This window comes from Pleuronectes platessa, chromosome 17 (assembly GCF_947347685.1).
Source record: "Pleuronectes platessa chromosome 17, fPlePla1.1, whole genome shotgun sequence".
Classification (NCBI taxonomy): domain Eukaryota; kingdom Metazoa; phylum Chordata; class Actinopteri; order Pleuronectiformes; family Pleuronectidae; genus Pleuronectes; species Pleuronectes platessa.
In genome coordinates this window covers 16,980,731-17,001,533 of record NC_070642.1, presented here as the reverse complement: position 1 = coordinate 17,001,533, position 20,803 = coordinate 16,980,731, and the positions used below count along the sequence as shown (strand labels likewise).

The 20,803-nt window shown below is 41.7% G+C and overlaps 1 protein-coding gene across 3 annotated transcripts in view; it reads left to right on the top strand.

Annotated features, from left to right (window-relative positions):
• Positions 1–20,803, top strand: part of rngtt (RNA guanylyltransferase and 5'-phosphatase) — a 69,590-nt gene that overhangs the window by 2,774 nt on the left and 46,013 nt on the right. For all 3 annotated transcript variants that reach the window (XM_053445510.1, XM_053445509.1, XM_053445508.1), the window contains exons 3-9: positions 4–107; positions 194–282; positions 2,020–2,095; positions 2,860–3,112; positions 5,094–5,203; positions 6,310–6,411; positions 19,529–19,664. In XM_053445510.1, the coding sequence (XP_053301485.1) occupies positions 4–107; positions 194–282; positions 2,020–2,095; positions 2,860–3,112; positions 5,094–5,203; positions 6,310–6,411; positions 19,529–19,664 (870 nt within the window). The remainder of the gene's footprint in view (positions 1–3; positions 108–193; positions 283–2,019; positions 2,096–2,859; positions 3,113–5,093; positions 5,204–6,309; positions 6,412–19,528; positions 19,665–20,803) is intronic.

The window sequence follows — 20,803 nt, the reverse complement described above, 5'->3', positions numbered from 1 at the left end:
CAGGTGAAAATGGGTTTGCTTGTGGATTTGACGAACACTACTCGCTTTTACGACCGCAAAGACATCGAGACGGAGGGCATAAAATATATGAAACTGCAGTGTAAAGGGTATGAGAGGAGTTGGACAAATTGTAAGTTGCTGTTCATGCATTAATAATTATGTTGTAAGTCTAACGAGCCTCTGTTTGTTTTAGCCACGGAGAAAGTCCTTCAAAAGAGACCACTGAGATGTTCATCAGACTCTGCGAACACTTCATAGAGAAGAATCCAACAGAAATGATAGGTAAGCGAACCGTAGAGCCGTAACAGTTGGATCCAGCTTTTTGTATCTATACCATGTATCCCCTGGACAGGTCGCCTGCATGTCACAGCACCAACACATGGAGACAAACAACTATTCGCTCTCACATTCACACCTAAGGTCAAATCAGAGTCTCAAATTCACCTAACCCAAATTTAGCACGTCTTTGAACTGTGGTAAGAAGCCAGAGAACCCTAAAGAATATCCCCATACAAACACGTTTGGAACATGTTAACTCACACAGAAAAAGTGTATGTGTTGTATGTATTTGTGAAAAACTAATTGAAGGTTTCTATTACAATGTTGTAAAATGATTGCATTACCCTATGTTACCAGCAGAGAGCAGCCTTACTCTAACATTGGACAGATGCGAATAAAACCAAGGTTATGTCAAATTTAAAAACAATTCTGTAATGGTATTTCATTATTAACAACTTCCCTGTACAACCAGTCGGCTCAGTGTTCTCATGTGTTACTGCCCCTGAGTTGCACATGCACCTTTCCAGATGTGCATGACCGATAAACAGATCATCTATCAACACAGTCTTGTGCAAGTCATTTTATTTTTGGTTTTCTAAGTATGTAGGAGTTCCACACGAGAAACAAAACACCTCCCTCCCACAGAACTGTGTGTAGGTGATTTTCTAGGTGCAAGGGCATCAAAAGGCACCGAGGCTGAAACCCGGTTCAACATGTGGGCTGATGATTTTATTCTCTGTTGTTCTGACGATATTGTATTTTTTATTTCCATGAAAATTGTATAGTTGTATCAGTAAAAAAAAAAGGTTAGCAACAGCAGCAGTTACATTTTGATCAGGACCCTATCAAGTCCACTTGGATATCACAGGGATATTGAATTGTACTTTCACCTCAGTGACAGCAGGGTGCTCTCTTATATCAGTCTCACACCTTCTCATCCTGTCCAGAGCCGCTCGTACCCTTACCCGTAACAGCTGCCTGATGTGTAAATCCAAACTGCTCAAACATCAGCACAACGTGTGAACGTCACATCAACAATGTGCTGTCGTGAGCCAGCCGGTGATTAGGTTTTGTTGTCTCTGCGGTGCACATGTGCAAATTGGACAGTTGGGCTGCTAAATCTGATCCTCGTCCTCTGACACTGGTTCATTTTATCTTCATTAGCGTTGCCAGGCTAACCTCCTCTACTGGGGAAATACGAGATTCAGATGGTTTGATCTTGTGTGGCTGAATGCTGCTGTTAACCTTCTTAAGAAGATGTCACTTTGGTTACAAGGTTTTTCCGGAGGCTTTTATATTCCCCCTGGAATCCAGTTTCTCCTTTTTATAGAGAAGTCTGTTCCACTTCAAAATAGGCCGCACACTGTTTGTCTGTTTTCCTGGTTTCATTTCCCCTTTTCATCCACTCTTTACCTCTCTGAATGGTTCAACCATCTCTAGGTGGCCTGTGTGTGTGCAACGGGTGGTGTCCCCCCCCCCCCTAAGAAGAAGGGGATCTGCTTGTGCGTCTTTTGACGGTGGAACTTGACGCCCCTCGTTCAAAACATGGACTCAGCCTGAATACATTTCAAAGAGGACTGTTTTTGTGTTGTGTTAAACCACAAGGCACAATTCAAATGAGTGCTGATATGAGTTTCTGCATATTGCACCTCCAATAGTGTTTTTTTTTTTTTTAATGCTTATGATGTATTATAAATCTTGAGGTGGAGTTCTAAGTCTTGGTCTCTCTTTGTCCCGAAGGTGTTCACTGCACACACGGCTTCAACAGAACAGGCTTTCTGATATGTGCGTACCTGGTGGAGAAGATGGACTGGAGGTAAGGGCTGCCCCCCCCCCCCATTAATCACCTTGCCTGTTAAAACATGCACACATCAACACACACACAAAGCTTCACAGAGATGCTGGCCGTCTAACAGTGACAGGATTCGTTACTTCACAACAGAGATGTTTGAATAATTTACCACAGCTCAGCAGAGGTGGGGCGGGTGGGGATAAGCCTTTAGTGGGAGGTGGAGCAACAGTCTGAGGAGGCAGAATCCCTGGAAGCTATAGAGGAGCAGGCTGCATAGAACCCTCCCACCACTTCCTGTGTTATGAATATTCTGAGAGCATTTACAGCCCTGGTCTAGTATCATGCGATTGTAGATAATTCCTCTATCAAATGATCAACACTGCTTTATCTTTTATCATTTTGCATATAAATATATGCATTAACATTTTTTGCATTTAATGGAAGTCATATCTTTAAAGAATTTATTCAAGCAAGTGCATGTAACAAGTACTAATAAGTATTTGATTAAATAGTAGAATAATTTAACGGGCAAGGACCTCCAGAGAATAGCTTATCACAGACTGAGGAATATTTTTTCAATATTATGATCCTATCGGCAAATATTGTTTCCCTCCTTTGAAATCCAATCTTATATTTAACAGATAATGTATTTAAAGAAAAGTCTTCAGTTAGGCCATATTCTTGAAATAATTGCCAGTTACAGCCCTACATATAATTAACGTACACTAAGGAACAAAGGATTAAACCTTATCAAAACACACCCTGTCTGTGTTTTCTTTTCTTATCAGCATCGAGGCAGCTGTGGCAGCTTTCGGCCAGTCCAGGACTCCAGGGATCTACAAGGGAGACTACCTCAAAGAGCTTTTCCGTCGCTATGGAGACGAGGAGGACACGCCCCCGGCCCCCGCGCTGCCCGAGTGGTGCTTCGACGACGACAACGAAGGGGAAGTGGACGATGACGGCAACGCGGTCGGCCAGGATTCTGGCCCCAGCTCCTCGGGGTCAGGGCCTGGCAAACGAAAGAAAGAGAAGCTCAAACTGGTAAGACTTCCTGGAAGTGCCAGGAAATGGACTTTCAAGCAGAAAGTGCGTGGGTCCCTCTCTGCATGACACGGATCCCATGCAGGGCGATGCAGTGTCTCTAGGGAAGCTTCCCTTCTAAGTGATGGGACTGTTCAACTACATGTACAAATCCAGTAAATTTAATCTTTAGATTTAGAGAAAATCAAGGCCTTCATCTCCTCAACAGCTGGCGAAGGTATAATTTGGATTCGATGTCTGGCGTGTGGTGATGTGGCGCTTTCATCAGTGCCGCCGAGTGAAATTAGAAGTGTTGAATCATCTCCTGTTGCGTGTAATTGGGTTTTCTTCTGTTTGCAGATGCTCTCATCCGAATAATCTTGAGTAGTTACAAGAAGCTCAAATTAAAATGGCAGCACAAACATTTCCCGCACTCAGAGTAATGGAGGCAGAATGGAAAGACAGAAGTAAATAGAAAACATAGAGTTGTGCAAATTACATTTACACTCGGATACAAACTGTAAAGTATTTTCTTTATCAGCTTTATTGCTCACATAACCAACGGAAAACCTGAATCAAGCCGAATCTAATAGTTGAGAATGTGATGCAGCAGAGATGTTCTGGCTAGAAGAGAGAGAAAGCAGCAGCAGCAGCTCCTCTTGCAGACAACATTACTTCACTGTCATTAAACAATACTGTCTCTGGGTTGAGTGGTTTGCCTCACAGTCAGACTGGTTGGTGGCCAGTTGGCTATTATGCAGAGAAATGTCTGCTCGGATGATGTGGAAAGTTGAAACGTTGCTCAGCTATTTTGGAAAGTACATAGATTAATCAATGATTGGAAAAGTGTTCCTGCGCTCCCCGGGTTAGAGATACTGGATGTGGTCAAAGGAATCCGGTTTCAGCCTCTTGTGGACTCGTTTGCACTCTGCTGTAATATGCTTGAACTATCCACGGAGGAGTATAACTGTAGATGGCCTTACACTTAACACCAGGCTGTAATTCAATATCGTCACAGATCAACTTTCTGAGAAATCAGAATGATTCGATACTTACTTTTAAAAATACGAGCAAGTCACAGTTGCCCAGAGCCAAAGGCGGCGTGACAAGTTTGTAGATATTTGATTTACTACCGTATGCCATTCATCCTGAGACATTTGTGTTCCATTTGTGGAGCTTGTGTGTTCGGTGTGTTCGGATTAGAGCTGCAACTAATGATTAATGTCCTATTTTTCTTATTTCATTGATCAGTTATTAGGTCATAAATAGTGAAAATTGTACATCAAAGGTTCCTCAACCTAAGAGCTAGAGTCCAAACCTGAAGAAAACCAACAATTATTCTCCCTCTTTAACTCCCTTAAAAAATAAACTTTAAATGAGGAATTACTTGTCCAAAATATTACAGTTATATTTTTCTTTGGCGAGATACTGGCTGATTAATGAACTAATCGTATCAGCTCTATGTGGGCTGCATTTCTCATCTTGATACCATCAAAGTCAGATTAATGAATATTTCAGCCATGTCACCTAAAGCTGCTAACATGGCACCTTTTATTATCTTTGGTCCTACAGATGCATTTAACTGTGGAATGTGTTGCCTGAGTATGAGGAGTCATTTATTTAGATGACGTTCCCATAAAACAGACACTTTTGTGTTACCCGTAGAATTTAGAAAGTCGTGATTAATTCAGTTTTCAAAGAAAAAGTCCTTAGAAGCTAATGCAACTACTTGTGTGCTGTTGGATGTCCCATTTCTGTCGGCTGAAAGCACTAATGTCCCTGAAGTGGACTGTGTGTAGTTGCAGTGCTTGAATGCATCAAAGTACATTGACCCTGTGCTGTACTGTGCCTCGCAAATTTGAACACTTACTCAATTTTTTTACTACGTGTACTTTCACCTCGATTCAGATAGAAATACTGCAGCTTCTCCCCCCCCCCCCCCACCCCCGCCTCTGAACTGCATCCAAGTCCAAGCATCTTTTTCTTTCTCTCCTCCTCCCAGGGTGCAATATTCCTCGAAGGCATTACGGTGAGAGGCGTCACGCAGATCACCACGCAACCCAAACTAGGCGAGATCCAAAGAATGTGTCAGGAGTTTTCAGAGTGGGACAGGTAGGTCTCTCCGTCTCTCCTTGGCCTCCACATACCCCTGTGGGAGACTGTGCGTGTCTCCATGTGCATGTGTGGGTGTACTGTTCTGTGTTGTGTTTGACCCATTGGTCCATAACCACCTTTTCTTTAAGTTCTAGACGCCTTCAGACAAATGCAGTGTCAGACTATTTTTTTTTTCTGTCTTCCCTGAATTAACAAGCTGTTACATCTTTTTTTTTAATGACATCATCAAGTCGACTCTACTGCTGTTTGTTGTCCCAGCAGATGAAATGTCAAGTTGCCGTTTCTAATCAATACCTGCTGTTGCCATTGTTGTTTCTGTTATACCTCTGATCCAGGGGCCTGTTTGCTTGTATCTCGCATGTATGTGTTGTGTAAGATCTCATTAATGTATCTGTGTGTGTGTCTGTATATATATCATAAATCACTACAACAGACGAGTATCACTTCACTATATCATTCTTTGAGGTGAAGAATGATTTAGTGAAGTGATACTCGTCCGTGGTGGTGATTTATAATAATTGTTTGTCATGTTAGTAAATCTTCAATCGTTCCTGTATTTCCAAGACTCGACTTTATCATAAAAATGACCAGTTTATATCTACAATTCTTTTATTTTGTCATTGTTTTGTTTTCTTATTCTTTTTCAGTCACACTTACCAGTGTTTCTGTATTTTGCAGCTCAGTTAATATTACCCATTGCACCTTCCGCAATTCATTCTTATTTATTTATTATAATTTTGTAGTGAGGACAGTGTGCTAACACTTAGGTGTGTGTGTGCGTGTCACTTTAAATAAAACACTGAGGCAGGTGATTTCACATCTGGGATTCCCTGGAATCTAAAAAAGTCTTTAATGTCCTTAAAAATGTTCAAATATAATGTACTGGGTCTTACATACTTTAGATAAGTCTTAATTGTGTTAAACTTCATTTATTGCTACTTCCGTCTTGCTTTAAAAAATATTTTTAATAGAAATTTTCTGGCGACCTGCACAGTTAGCAATTTGACGTAGCCTGAAAAGTATAGATACGAGAGGGCATATTTTTCGGGGTTGGTTAACATATAAATTAATGTCACCCATTGTGTTTTGATAATTTTTTTCAGGTCTGGTTTTCCCGGCGCTCAGCCCGTTTCCATGGACAGACAAAACCTGCGGTTCCTGGAACAGAATCCATACAAAGTCAGCTGGAAAGCTGATGGCACACGGTGGGTCGACTGTTCATGGCTTTTCTTTACCATTAGTAACTCTCTGTCCCCATGTGTCGATACCAGTACCGCTATCTCCGAGCAATTGGTTCCTCTACCAGTTGATTAGGCTACCTTTCTAAGTCAATACACACAGTTTGTGTCCATGGGAGTTGACCACCAAGGTTGTATGTATCAGAGGTGTCAATTTACTTTCCTGGCTTGTTAGTGAAGACTGAGTAGAATACTAACATGGATTATATTTCTTATCTCGTTTTAATTACAGTACCTTTACATAGCTAATAGGCTTCAGTGGTTTTAAGTATTTCTCTGGAGATGTGGACTTTATTTTTATAAATTGGCTGCACAGAGCAAACAAGGATCTTGGTTTTGTCCAGTGTGGAATAAGAAATGCAGCGGGGAGATCTTCCTTTTCGCTCCTTCCGGGGTTGAATTTGCGTTTCCTTTTGTTGTTTTACTTTCTTGCCAAAAGCTAGTGTTCAGGGGGAAAAGGAGTTTTAGTATTCCTGTGGTCTGCTGTCTCTCTCGCTGGTGCAAATATGCAGTGTGCTGGTGAATATTTAATGACTGCAGTCAATTTCAGGTTTTAACATATCGCCGCTTTAATTTCCTCCTAGCAGAGCACAGATATGCCCCCAAACTAAGATGCTGCTGATGTGGGTAATCGACTGCCGTCATCTACGAATACTGGGAAGTGTATTTAAAAAAAGTTTTGCTCTTACATTCAAACAGAGAAACTGATCCTCTGCCGTCATGATCCTGTCCTTCATCTCTTGCCCTGCAGCTACTTGAGTCTGGGAGAGTAGTGACACCTTATGTCTTCAGTCATGAGGAACAGAAATAGAGGCACAGTACGCTGGGTATGAGTCATCCCTCAACTGCAGCACTCTCGCATATTACTTTCTCTTCATATTTTAGGTAAAAATGGTTTGGATGCAAAGCTGAGGATTTCTAATAAGATAAAATGAACACAGAATCAGTCAGTTCACTATGGAAGCCTATATAAAACAAGGTTTGTGTAGTAATCCAGTTACAATGATTAATCTATTTATCATTTGTTTGATTAACAGAATTCTTCTTTTTTGACAGTTGAATAATTGTTTTATTGAGATATTATCAGGTTGAAGTTTCTCAGATTTGAGGATTGAGACATTTTAAGAAATTACACTGGATGCACTGATAACAAAGGTACTGTAGTTGCAGCCATATTCACAAAAAAGATTTGATTCATTAGACGGTGAACTTTGAGGATTTATTTTGTTTCTCTTGTCTGTGAGGTGTCGAAGTTCCATTGGCATTCCTCTTGCCTCTTTCTGCTTTGTGCCGTGTTGTTGCTTTATCCTTGTTCCATTCAGATAATAAGGTTTTGCTCTCAATGGGAGAGAGCTTGCATTTATATGCATAAAGTGAATGGTCTTTATTCTGTCTGAGGGACGGCTTGTTCTGAAGCCGCTGGTCTGATATTACTTTGACTATTACCATTCAAGCGAGCTGACAGCTTTTTAAAAGTGTTTTACCTTATTAGTGCCTCGCCTGGACTGCCATGCATTTTAATTTATCCAGAAAATAGCCACGTCTCTCCTGCCTGTTTGGCTTTTGTGTGAAATTGAAGTGGCACCGAAGAAGTGACGATGAGAGGCAGTCTGGTGGGGGGGAGAATGTTATTAAGACTCCTTAGATGTGGCACTTCATTAAATCCAGGTGATACCACAAATTGATGTACAACAAAAATGGTGTAACAGCCAAGATACTGGGAATTTCCTTACCAATTAAGGATGGTATATATTTGTGCCATTTGATTCTGCTGTTAATCACAATATCCTGGGCTCTGTTCATCCTAAGCTGGCTTTTGTGTTTATATCATTTTAATTCTGAAAAAATATCGCTTAGGTGTACATCACGTACTATACAACTTAGGATATATGAGTTTGGAGCTGTGACTGTGTAATATCATTGAAATGTACTGACTCAATTGTGTGTTCTCAGTTTGTCATTCTCCACATGAATTGTGCGGATTGTGCAGAGAATTTCCCATTAAATGTTCTGAGTTGTAGCCAGTGGCACCTGAGGATCTGAAATGGGTTTTTAATGGGACATTTTACTCTTCAAGGTGGTCTGGCAAGATTTTTTTTCTCTTTTGCATATTGCCCATGGTTCTAACTTAAATGACGTAAAGTATTCTGAATCCTTCTGGCTTTTTCTTTGTTACTTTGTGGAAGATTAGAAACTAATTAGTACTTTTAGAATGAGCAATCTCCTTTTTTTGTATTTTTCATACAAAAACATCCTTAAAAAACCCAGTTGGAAAAAGTGTTCAAGAAAAACCAAAGCCCTGGATGTTTCAATGTAAACGTGGCTCAGTCACTTCATGTTATCATGCATTGTTGAAATGCATCGTGGGTCCATTGCTTTGCTTTGCTTGCAGTGTTTGTGGTAGAAGTTTAGAATTAAACTGTTCAAGCAGCAGCACTGGTAAAAGCCTATTCAATATTAAACAATATAGTGCAAGAGGAAGCCAATCAACTCACGTTAATGCAAAAACAGTTTCTGTCTGACATCAAACATCAAAATGAGCCTGGAGAGACGAGGCAGCTGTTGCACCTGGTATGTGTTTATCTGGTTGCTGAGTTCCATTTAGCATTGCGTGGACAGGCAACCGAGTGGTTAACTGTGATTGGTTGTGGTCGTTATCTTAATCGCACCTGCAACGAGTGTCAGGCACCACCGTCAATACGAGTGAGTATTGTGTTACACTCAGTCCCCTAGTGATGATTTTTGCAGTCTCTTCCTACGGCCACCTGGCTCTGCATCAACCCGACAGTTAAACTGCCTTGCTCAGCAGCAGCATACAGGCAAGATTCTGACAAAGTACTGCAGCTACTTCACTTATATATACATCTAATGCAGCCACTCCTGACAGACGTACCAGTCATATAGAGAAAAAACTGTCTGTGCAAGCTTTGTGTCAACAGCGGGGCTCCTAATGGGCTTTGGAAAAGACAAGAAAATCAGTGTGTTTACCAAGAGGGGAAACAAAGAGTTGGGTTTTTAATCAACTTGTTGTAGAGTCTTCTGTCAGGCTTAGATTGGTTTGTGCCCCAGAGAGGAGGACTTGGAAGGAAGACAGGGGCCAATTATGTGCTTGGGACCTAAAACTAACAATGCTGCTCAACTTGGACTTCATCAAAGAAACTGGATGGAGAAAGTCTTTGGCTCTCTTAAATTTGTTCTCCTCAGTCCCTGCACTATCTGACCGAACACTTCAGGCGCTGATTTAAAACATGGCATCAATAATCCATTATTTTTTCTGATGCCAGATTGGATCTTTTGAGCGAAAGAGTGTTCTCTGACTATTCGCTGGTAATTTATTAGTTGTATTTAACAGTCTCCGTAAGGGCTTCCATGGTTTTACCGAGGTTACACCATGACAGTACAGTTAGTGCAGAGTCAAACTGACTACTACACTACAGTGATGTATATGTATAGCTTCATAATAATATAAATACTAGTAATACATGAACTTCATTGTAAAGATGCAGTGCCCTCTTTGTTTGTCATAGACTGGTCTTTGGCAGCACCGAGTCAAATCCCGGTGGCTCCTAAAATAATCCATAAAGATTTTAGCCTCCTGTGTTTGTCTCTGTCTGCCTCATAAACCAAGACAATGCTACATTCATGAAATGTGGCCAGAATTTAAAGAACAGGAAGTGGCTAGCACGAGTGTTAACCATGTTTTAACACCATTTAAAATGCCTAAATTAGCATTTTTTGTTGGTTAAATATTTGTAGCAGTTTATTGCCAAGTTAAGCCAGATATAATCTTATGAATTGAGCTGAATAGATGCATTGGTGTAAATACTGGATATTATTTTGATTACACTGCCAGCAGCGGTGTTCATTCATTCTGCCACCAGCTTTTCTATTGTTCGTTTGGCCCAGTGGGAGAAACAGTCACTGTCAAAGTCAGAGGCTGATGTGAACGGTTATTGCCACTAGTCTGCTTGTAATTACTATTGAACCTGAGTGACTCTGTAGGAGGTCCCTGTCAGTAGAGATAGACATTTTACCCTGCTGCAATGACCAGTCATTTGTATTTGGCAAAATTGAGTCCTCTTGTCAGCCCAGCAATCACAAAACTTTAAAGTACGTATGAAAAAGTTATTTTAATGACAAATTCTTAAATGCCTGTGTAGAAAATTGACTTTCAGCCAAAGCAATTTACCCTCAAATGTGTCTCTTATGCACTCCCTTTGTTGCTTCTCTAGAAAAAGTAATCGTCATCAAAGATTAGACTGCGGAATATAGTCTGCGCCCCACAACATGGTGAGATCAGCATGGCCTCTTTGGGGCTAGGAGAGCAGCCCTGCCCGTTGACGCACCACTAATGATGTGCAAAGCTTGTGGCTCTGATCTAAGGCCTCCCCCGGAGCTCAGCTGCTGTCAGTAAAGCCGCGGGACTCGACTGTTAAAGCAGACACAATGGCCGTCTGTGCCTCATTAGGGCTAAAGTGCTAGGGGGACAGGGCTCGGGGATAAGGACAAAATCGGAGTCCCACGGCACCCATCAGGGGACGGGCGGAGAGGCGAGGGCGTGCGGAGAGGCTGGCCTACACTTGTGTGAATAAAGGCACACATGGGATTGACAATTTCCCTTTTTGGCCATATCAAAATAATTCAGTCTCTGCTGTTACCATAGCTTCAGAGAGAGAGAGAGAGGGGGGGGGGGGGGGGGTGTGCAGGTGAGACTGCGCCGAAGAGGAGGATAACTGGGAGGTACAAAGTACTAATGGTCTCCCTCTGCTTTCTTCAGAATATACCTGACAGCGTTAGCCATGGCTAACTGGCCAATTAGACAGCAGAGGAAGCACTTGTGCCTGTTTTGTCCTTACTGGTTGACAGATCTTCTCCGTTGTGACACTCATCCTATGCGTTTGATCATCTCTCACACTGGTCCTCCCCTGAGATTAAAGATTCCATCGCTGTGCACCAAGGACCAACCTGTCTGTGGGAATCTTCATTTGCTTTCACATGTTCAGGCATTTCTGTTCCCTCTCCTTATTCCCTGCATGTGTTTTTAACGCATTCATTGTGTGTTCACGCCCAACCTGAAAATGGAAGTGCAGCTCTATCTGGCCCACTCACCATTCTTTTTTGTTTTGTTTTTTTCCTGCTGTTTCTGTAAGACTTTTTGACAACCCTGATTTATATGTCTAGGCTCGTCTTTTTGTGCTCCCTCGTGTCACAACCGGAGGGGGAGCAGGGGCTCAGGGTCATCGCTCTCCACCGATCGTTGTTAGCCAAAGAGTGTGATGAGGGTTGTGATCACCACTTTCACTGGCCAGCACGCTTGAGAAGCAGTTGAGTCTATTGGGAAAAAATTATCCAGCTGCTCGTTTCCCCTCCGAAAACATAAAAGCCCTTTGTGAAACTTTAACAGTAAAGGGAGTGCCATCTACCTACACATTTAATCCCAGGGGTACAGACAGCAGAGCATCTCATCCCCACCCAACTTCATTCTGTCTTACAACTATTCACTGTCCTCCCAGGCCAGCAACTGAAAGTAGTAATTCTCTAAGATCAGGGAATTTTACACCATATACTTCAAATTGATGGACATTGTAAAAAAAAAAAAAAAGAGAAAGCAAGAAATGCCATCTAAAGAAATGGAATTCTGTCTTGTGTTTGGCCTCAAGAATGATGTCAACCTCAACAGGGGATTTTAAAGTGGGGAACATCTTATTTCTTATTATTTGATCTTTTATTTCTTTATTTCTTTTCTTTTGGTTTTTATGCCTCTGTGCTGACGACAATCGCTGCTTGAGGCTAAGAATTAATATGATAACTGTAACAAAATACACTCAAACCTTTCTTTGTTTTTGTTTAATTTCCTCTTAAGTTCTCATTACATATATTAAGAGTTGGACAGATATTGATTTAGACTCTTAATGAGTAGCAGCATAATATTGAAACTAGGCAATTGTCATATTTATCGATTTAAAACAATGATTTCCGTTAAGCTCCTCGGCTCATCCATAAAACAATTTTTTGGTTAAATCATTATCCCTTCTACTGATGACACCACAATTTATCTTTTAATACATCTATTTAATAACTGATACAACATTTTGTAATCTCTAAGCAAAAGATTTGTTCGGTCCAGTGTGAAGATTTCCCACCTTTTATCAGATTTACATCCTTGTTATCCATCAAAATTACATTAGGTTGAGTTTCTGACTTGACATGCTTTATTCATTAATTCAGAAAATATTAATTTACAATGAAAACAATCATTAGCTGCATCCCTATATTTTACAACTGTTTAGAACAATGCTTTTAAAAGCCACATCTCTGCTCTCAGTGCAGACTCAAGTCTGCTGGTGTTGTGTGTTTTACCAACACACTTGCGTCTCCAAGCTTGTCCAAGTTTCCCACTTTGAACCAGCTGGTACCGATGGCATAGTTATTACCTCTAATCCCTTTGTGATGCTGGTGGAGAGACACAGCAGGTATGATAAATGCATAGCTTTGTCAGGGGGAATCATTAATCTCAAATTCATCTCTGTCAAGGTGTTCTCATATTTTCTCACTGAGTTGCTTCTAATGTTGTTTATCGTCCGAGCTGTCTACTCACAATGGTCCAAATTTGCCCTAATATGCTCACTGCACAAGATAATACCCCCCAGTTCTTAGTTGCCTTGATTAAGATATTTAACCTTTCAAACTCTAGCGGTTGCTCAGTAGGATATTGATTTATCCTGCTTTATTCATCACTTGGTATTTTGTTTTAAAGAGCAGCAGGAAGTCCGCAAAGTGTAATTGGATTCATAAGAGGTCCACACAAGTCATTTCACAAGCGACCGTGACAGACATTTACTGCTCGTCTGTTTGTCGCATCAACATAAACTGAACACTTTTAGATTTCTGGCTATTTTTAAACACATTTCAAGATGTTGCTATGGGCTTAAAGAAACTTTGATGGACCTGGTAACAGTTGAGTTATAAAGCAGTCGTTTGAAAATATTTTCCCAGTCAATGTCTGCTGTTGTTAGTTGTTACAGTTAAAGCAGATTCTCGAAGAGGACACAAAGGCAACAATGGTGTCTAGCCCATTTTATTCAGTTTCCCTTGAAAACTAGCAGATGGGAGGATCAAGGATTTTGTCTGTATGTTCCCTCTTTTGAATTTGCCTGCTTCGGCTGCCAACTCAGTGACAAGCCGACACTGTTGACCAAACAATAAGCATTTGGCGTGAAGGTTCCTGCAACCAAAGGGCAGTCTAACCAAACGTGTCTAGCCCTGAGATGAACATATTTATTTGGTTATTACCTCTTTTGGGATTCGTGTCCAAAAGATTATGTGATTTTCATATATAGTTAAAAACAAAGCCTCTCAATTGTTTGACTGGAGGTCTGACTGGGTAGTCCCACTCACTGATCTGAAGCACAACTGAATGGATATTACCCATGATCCCCGGCTTCCTAACCCAGAGGATCTGTCGCAAGTACACCAAACTCTGAATATTGGGTATAAATGGTAGCCTGGATGCCAGACGAACTTAGCCCCGCCCACAACATTTTAGGTCAGGCGGTTCGGTCTGGAGTCGCTCCGTTGGGAAAAAATTATGCCCGACCGGGCCAATCAGATTGTCAGGGCGGGCTTTATACGATGATTGACAGATGATCAACGGTAACGTAATCAACCACGTCATCAAAGTGCCCTTGGGTTGAATTCGTTTTCAACAAACATGCCTGCCGCTGGCGAGCTGAGATGTGTAGATGCTGCCATTGAGTCTGTTTTAGAAGACATCGACAGCGCATTCATTTTGAAAGAGGAACACAGAATGTGGAGGCGACGCCAAAGCACCGCGCTAATCCCTATCGCCCGGCGCTTGGCTGTTCACAACGGACACTGAAGCGACGCTGAACCGCCGGGCAGCGCTAATAATATCACCCGTTGATCCAGTAGATCGCTGCACGGCTTTGTGCCAGTCACACCGGAGGCTGAAGCACCGCGCTGCGCCAAGGCTGCCTCGCGGTGCTTCAGCCTCCGGTGTGACCGGCACAAAGTTTTAACATGGGAGTGGATGGGAGCCAGCTGTTATTTAAGGCTTGGCGCTGCGCTGAAGCGTCCGGTGTGAACCCGGCGTAAAGGCCTCTGTATGCTTCTCCGAGTCCGTTGCGGACTGCCGGACGGACGGATCGGACGGACCCTTTTTGATTTATAGTTCTACGAGCCTTTTTGTTCCGAAAACAACTCACCGCCAGAACAGTAGATGGCGCAACGGAAGTCGAGCTTAGTGAAGCCTTCCTCATGAGGTATATAGAAGAAGTCCACGCTGGTTTATTTACGTCCTCCCGGCTCCTCACACACAGTGAACGATGGCAACTAACAGAAAAAGGATGTTGATGACGCGACAGTTTTGCTGAAATAAAGTGACACCCAGCGGGTCAAAATGCTTGTGTTATCGTGTCTTAACGCAGCGGTTCCCCGGTCTTGTTTCCAAACTGCGTTGCTAATTCAACAGCTGCAACAGCTTGAAGCTACACGGAGGCAGCTAGCTTCCCCCCAGCTTCCACACACAGTCAGCACGGACACCCGATACTAACTACTACCAAGTGTTTGCTTCTAACCTGACGGTGTTTGAGAAACAGTGTCATGAGAGCCGTGGGATTAAAGTCAGCGGGTTTTTGCGCTGTTCCCACCGCAGTTAGCATGGTGGCTATCCCCGTTACGAAAGTTCGTTATAACCGTATGTGACCGTACGTACACACATGCTGTAAGTGCTCTAACCAGCCACCGTCAGCCGGACAACGCCGCTGGCTTAACACACTTGTCACATTAATCAAAGAGTCGTAGTTGTGATTTTGGTTTATTGTGATGTAGGGAATGGAACAGGAAGTTTCCATTCCGAAATTCTGGCGTTAGCGGACCAATCACAGCCAAAGGCTATCCGTGGGCTCTCCGCCATTTCGACGTGTAGTTAGAAAAATGAGAGCTGCACGAAAAGCTCTCCGAGAGGCCTGGAGAGGGCGTTCCACGTTGGAGAAGGCGGTCCTATCTGTCCGTGTCCGTCAAAACGGAGAAGCATACATAACCCACAATGCGTTGCTTAGCATACGTCACATACTACGTTGCTCTGATTGGTTCTAGGTCTATCCAATTGAGCGAAGAAGAATTTTACTTCCTGGTCAGTTGAAACACGCCCCATAATCACAGCCCAATGGAGCAGTCTCAGACTCACATTCTGACTAGAATTGTGAGTCTGACAACGTCAGGCTATATAAATGGTGCTTTTTGATGACTTCTAAGGCTTTCTAAATGATTTACAGTTCAATATTCGTCTTGAATTTGCTGGAGCCTGATTCTGGCAATTTAAGCTTCTCACAGGAGATCAGACCCGCTCACCAAAGTTACACAGAGCAAGAACAGACTTTTAGAGTGACGAGTGGGAATGAAAAGACACATTCTCCCAATTTCAAGTCAGTGAACCACCAAACTAATTTTAAAGCTGCTATTTTTGAGGTAAAATGTTGCATATTGTGTTGCTTTTAGCCTTTTTTAACCAATCTAAAGTTAAGTTTGACTTTTTAAATTGCAGGTCCTTATTCTGACAGTCTAAGTTGCTGACTATCACTCAGTTAAACACTTTTGTCAGCATACCTGCTCACGAAAGGCTTCATATTGCAAAAGCAGGCTTTCGGGTGCAAAGGGAGAGCGTGGCCTAGGGGATAGAGTGGGTGCTCTGCAACAAGAAGGTAGCCGGTTCGAATCCCACTCTATCCCATCTGCATGCCTAAGTGTCCTTGGCAAGATACTGAACCCCTAAATGCCCCTCAGAAATGCTGAGTGTTCTAAAAAAAATGTAAGTCGCTTTGGATAAAAGCGACATGTAATGTAATGTAAAAAAGTGGGAATAAAAAAGACACAATTCTCTGTGTAGAAAGTCATTGGTTCAAAAACTAAAAAACAAACCGTCATCATTCAAAGAAGTCATCAAGAATCGTTTAATTTGGCCTCAACCATCGTAAAACATCCTGTTGCATGCGTCAGTATTGGTCTTTCTACATTTAGCATGCAGAGAAGAGTGGAATTGTAACTGCAGTTCAAATGATTTCACTTTTGTCCAGATGGAGGGTTTGTATCATCACGTTGTACATAGTAGGAGTAGGAGTAGTGGTAGTGAGAGCTGTTCACAGATCCGAGAAGAGAAGATTATTAGTTACAAAGAAGATAATCTGAATTCCCACCTGCAGTGCACTCGTGTTTTTTTTTAAGATACGCCCCCTCCACTATGATATTTCTCAGTGCAGAAGGAGCAGTGATGCTGATAAAAGTCCAAAAAGATGAATCTGAGGGTCTTTACGCTGCAGCAACCAAACACACCTGTGAGTGTCATGTAGTGTGGAGTGGAGTCAAATGAATACCAACCAAATGCTCATATCACGACGCATGCTGGTAAACTGGCCTGTATTTTAACAGTCCAACAGTCACTGCAGCCAAGTTTTTAAATATTTGATTCGAGTGCACTCATGGAAGAAAAAGTAATTTTCCAGTATTACCCCCTCTTAAGAGTTTCTCTTCTTAAATGCCCCATGAAATGAAACGTACATTTTCCAATTTTTAATCCCGTCTCCATGTGGTAATTGTCCATTCATCTTGTTATTTGCCAAATCAAAGTATTTTTATATCAAAATCCCCCTTTGCTTTTTTCGGTTGTAACAGTTTGATGACTCATCCTCCACTCAGGGATGTTAACTAATTTTGCGTCGAATAATGATGCTTTCACTTGGAATGCATCCTTGTTATTATAAATTCTGCCAGCCACCGACTGGTGCACAGGGACCAACGCTGCCGGATTCTTTTCCATGTTGAGCTGCTATGGTTATTGTCAACTCTTCTTGTGGGGGCATGGTGCATGCTCAGAGCTAATGGTGCCAGTAAATTCCGTTCAATATCTACGACATTACTTAGTGGTTTTACTAGACACAGAATCAAACCGCACTCTGACATTTGTTAAATAGCGTCTCTAATGAACCTCGGACTAAGTGCAGAACATCACACCACCACTAACAAAACTAAACTTCTATAACTAAAGTAAACTAAGGTGTATATATATATAGACTTCATTGCTTCAGGGTTTAGAATGTTCCTAACTAAGTGCTACACATTGTCCAATTTCAGTACATCATTTCCTCGATGTGTTCCTGCAGCGTTGGGACAGTGGAGGTGATTTTTATTTTTTTTCTGTTTTGTTACTAAGTCGTTTATCTCACCTGTAAAGGCTGGCATGGATTAGCCGAGCTTTTATGCTCATGCAAACAAAGCACCTAACAACCGGTGCCGTTTGCAATTGTTTATGTTGGTGCAGAGCAATTGGGGACTATCGGAAAATAAACTAAAATGTTCAGCATAAGACCCACTTTACTCACCTGTCTGTAAAAAGTTCAGGTATTTGTGAACTTTAATAAAGAAAGTTTCTGATTGAGATGTTTCGAGCAGCCACATTGATCAAAAACGCTTTCTGCTTGCAATGATAAGTGCTGCGAGATAAAAGGAAAAGTGGTCGCTTTGATAACAGCTGGTAATTAACAGGTATCTGTTTTGGAGATGCATTTTCCTCTCTCAGACATGATAAAAGCTTCACCTTTTTTTGTTTTCATTTGGATAGAGTGCAACCAATTTGCACATTAGAGGATGTGCATGGTCTTTGTTGTTTTTGTGCGCCAACCGGAGCCCAAGTCTCATGAGTTGTTTTTCTTTGCTCACAGCAAACAGGGTTTAAAGTATGATTAACATATTTAATCCTCCAAACAAACTAATTAAATGAAATTAAAGGCAGGGTTGTCCTTACCCCCATCAAAGAGGTTATGTTTTTGTCTACGTTTGTTTGTTAATTAGTGAGCAGGATTATGCAAAAACTACTTTCTAGGAAAGTTTGTGGAGGGCAGGGTCATGACCGAAGGAAGGATTTTGGTGCAGACCTGAAACGGGGTGGATCCAGTTTTTTTCTTTATCATTTCCAGATCAAGAGTTTAAAAAGAAAACAATCATTTGTTAAATTTAGTGGTTTCAGAGGTGGGGTTATTAAACCTTGTGCAGGTGTGCGCTCTGAAGATTGATAGTTGAAGATTGAAATATGAGTCTTAAGATTGTATACTTTTTTTTTATAGCTACATTGCCGATGTTTGCATTAACGGCTGTTTGCTTCTCAGTCTAGCTCTAATGATTCATGTTCATGATTAGACTTTATCCCTTTACTTGTCACGAGCAGGTATAACTTTAGCTCCTTTTCTTTTACTGAAGTTAGCATGCCATTCACATAGCCCTGGCCCGTATCATTTTGAAACCCTACTTTGCAATATAGCGCCTGTCCTCAGTCCAGCCTGACAGGATGAAGAAAGGGCTTTGAGATTGTATTCCATTTTTATATTTCTTTTTTAAATTGTCTTTCTTCGCTAGAGAATAGAAAGACAGACTGGGTTTCTCTGTTGCTGCCTCCAAGCTCTGGAATAGTCCCTTTTCCCATATTAGGTTCTGTCCCTCTATCAATAATTTACTTGGTCTAAATTAAAGTTTGATGGGTTTAATCTTACTTTTATTTCAGCCTTTGTATTACGATTCTGTTATTATTTAATCGTAATTACTTTGATCTATCTCGGTCTGTTAAGGCATTCTTTTCCATTGTTTTTCAATTATATTCTCCACACTCATGTTGTTTTGATTGCTAAGCACTTTGCTGCAACCCCTGTTGTTAATGTGCTATATAATTAAATGTGACTTAACTTGACATTAATATGGTTAAAGAGAGAAGGGGAATGACCTTTAGCAAATGGCTACTGCTCAGGTCAATTACGTTCACGATGTACGTACCCGAACCAATCAGCTATCAGATCGCCCTCAGAGAATGTTTTCTAACCTTGTGTTGTGTAAATGTCAAAATGTCTGAATCTCTTAATGAGCAACCATTATTACCACCGCCTCAATGTAAATGAAACATTTCTTTATTACAGTTGTGCCGTTTTATTGTTTTTAACAATGACTCAAAAACAACAGATAACATTTAATTATGAGTAACACTGATTACAGCTGCATAACGTGTTCTCCTCTCTTCCTGCAGGTACATGATGCTGATCAATGGAAAAAATGAAGTGTTCATGATCGACAGAGACAACTCAGTGTTCCACATAGCAAACCTAGAGTTTCCTTTCCGGAAGGATCCACGCGTCCACTTATCAAATACTCTATTGGATGGGGTGAGTTATTGTCCTGGCTTATACTTTGATTTTTGCAATTTTCCACATTGTGCCACATAAGCTGTTCTTAAAACTTTGCTGAAAATCCCATAAGTCGACCTGTTCTTCTCTTGACTGGAATTGCATGACCCCCCCAATCTCCAACTTTGTAACATTACCATTCTGCTCCTGCTGCTCAGTCTGGCAGGTAATTGACATCAGTCTCCAAACTTCAGGTGAAAGAAGAGCTCGTCTCGGTCTGTCGGCAGAGCCCGTCGAAGACGGCTGATTTAAAAGTGATCTTCCATGTTGTGGAGAAATAGCTAGTGAAATGTTTTACAGTTTTCTGGCGATGTTGCCTCTTTGTTCCGCTCTGTGTTGATCTGGTACTCTCAGCTTCGAGCTCCCTGGGGTGACACCTGGGATGGGTGACTTATCCCTTCCCTGTAATACCAGGCTTAGGCTTTTATCGCCGTGTTTTTGCGGTTCAGGTCTCAAAGGTCCCTACAGGTCCATGCTGCTCCCCAGCAGCAGGTGCACATGCATCATTTGTTACTCTCCTAAATTAAATTATTGGCAAGGATTGGAAATTGCTGCATGTTCATGTACTCAGATGAGATTTGATAATAAATATATGGCTCTGTTTTTGTGTTTGGTGTTCCAGTGCTGTTGATTGCAGATAAGTTGCCTCATTGTTTTTGCTAAGCAATTTTATCTAAAATAGGAGCGCGCTTCCTCTTTGAACAGCTGCTGATTGATGCGGTGAATTGAGTTTCCTCACTTAGGCAGGACATCTAATTGCAGCGTATTATTCCTCCGTTCGGAGGAGCTGTGCGGATGTGCTTCTAAATTGCTACAAGCTTTGTTTTGACTCGTGTTTATTCATCTGTTGATGCTTCTGGCTCTCGGTGCAGAGAGGCTGTGTTTGGCTGTTAGCGGCGAGCCCTTAGCAGCCTAGCTGTGTCGTCTGATATGCTTCATCTATAGCCCGAAGGCACTGGTCTTTGTCTGATGCTATTTTGCTGTGCAGTTCCCAATAAGCTTTACATCAGCTTGTGGTCCGGTATTTTATGAATGTGCAGTGTAGATTGAATTCCTGGCATTCATCTAATGCCTTCATCTAATGCTGTGTTCCCCTGCAACCGTCTAGAGCACCAGAT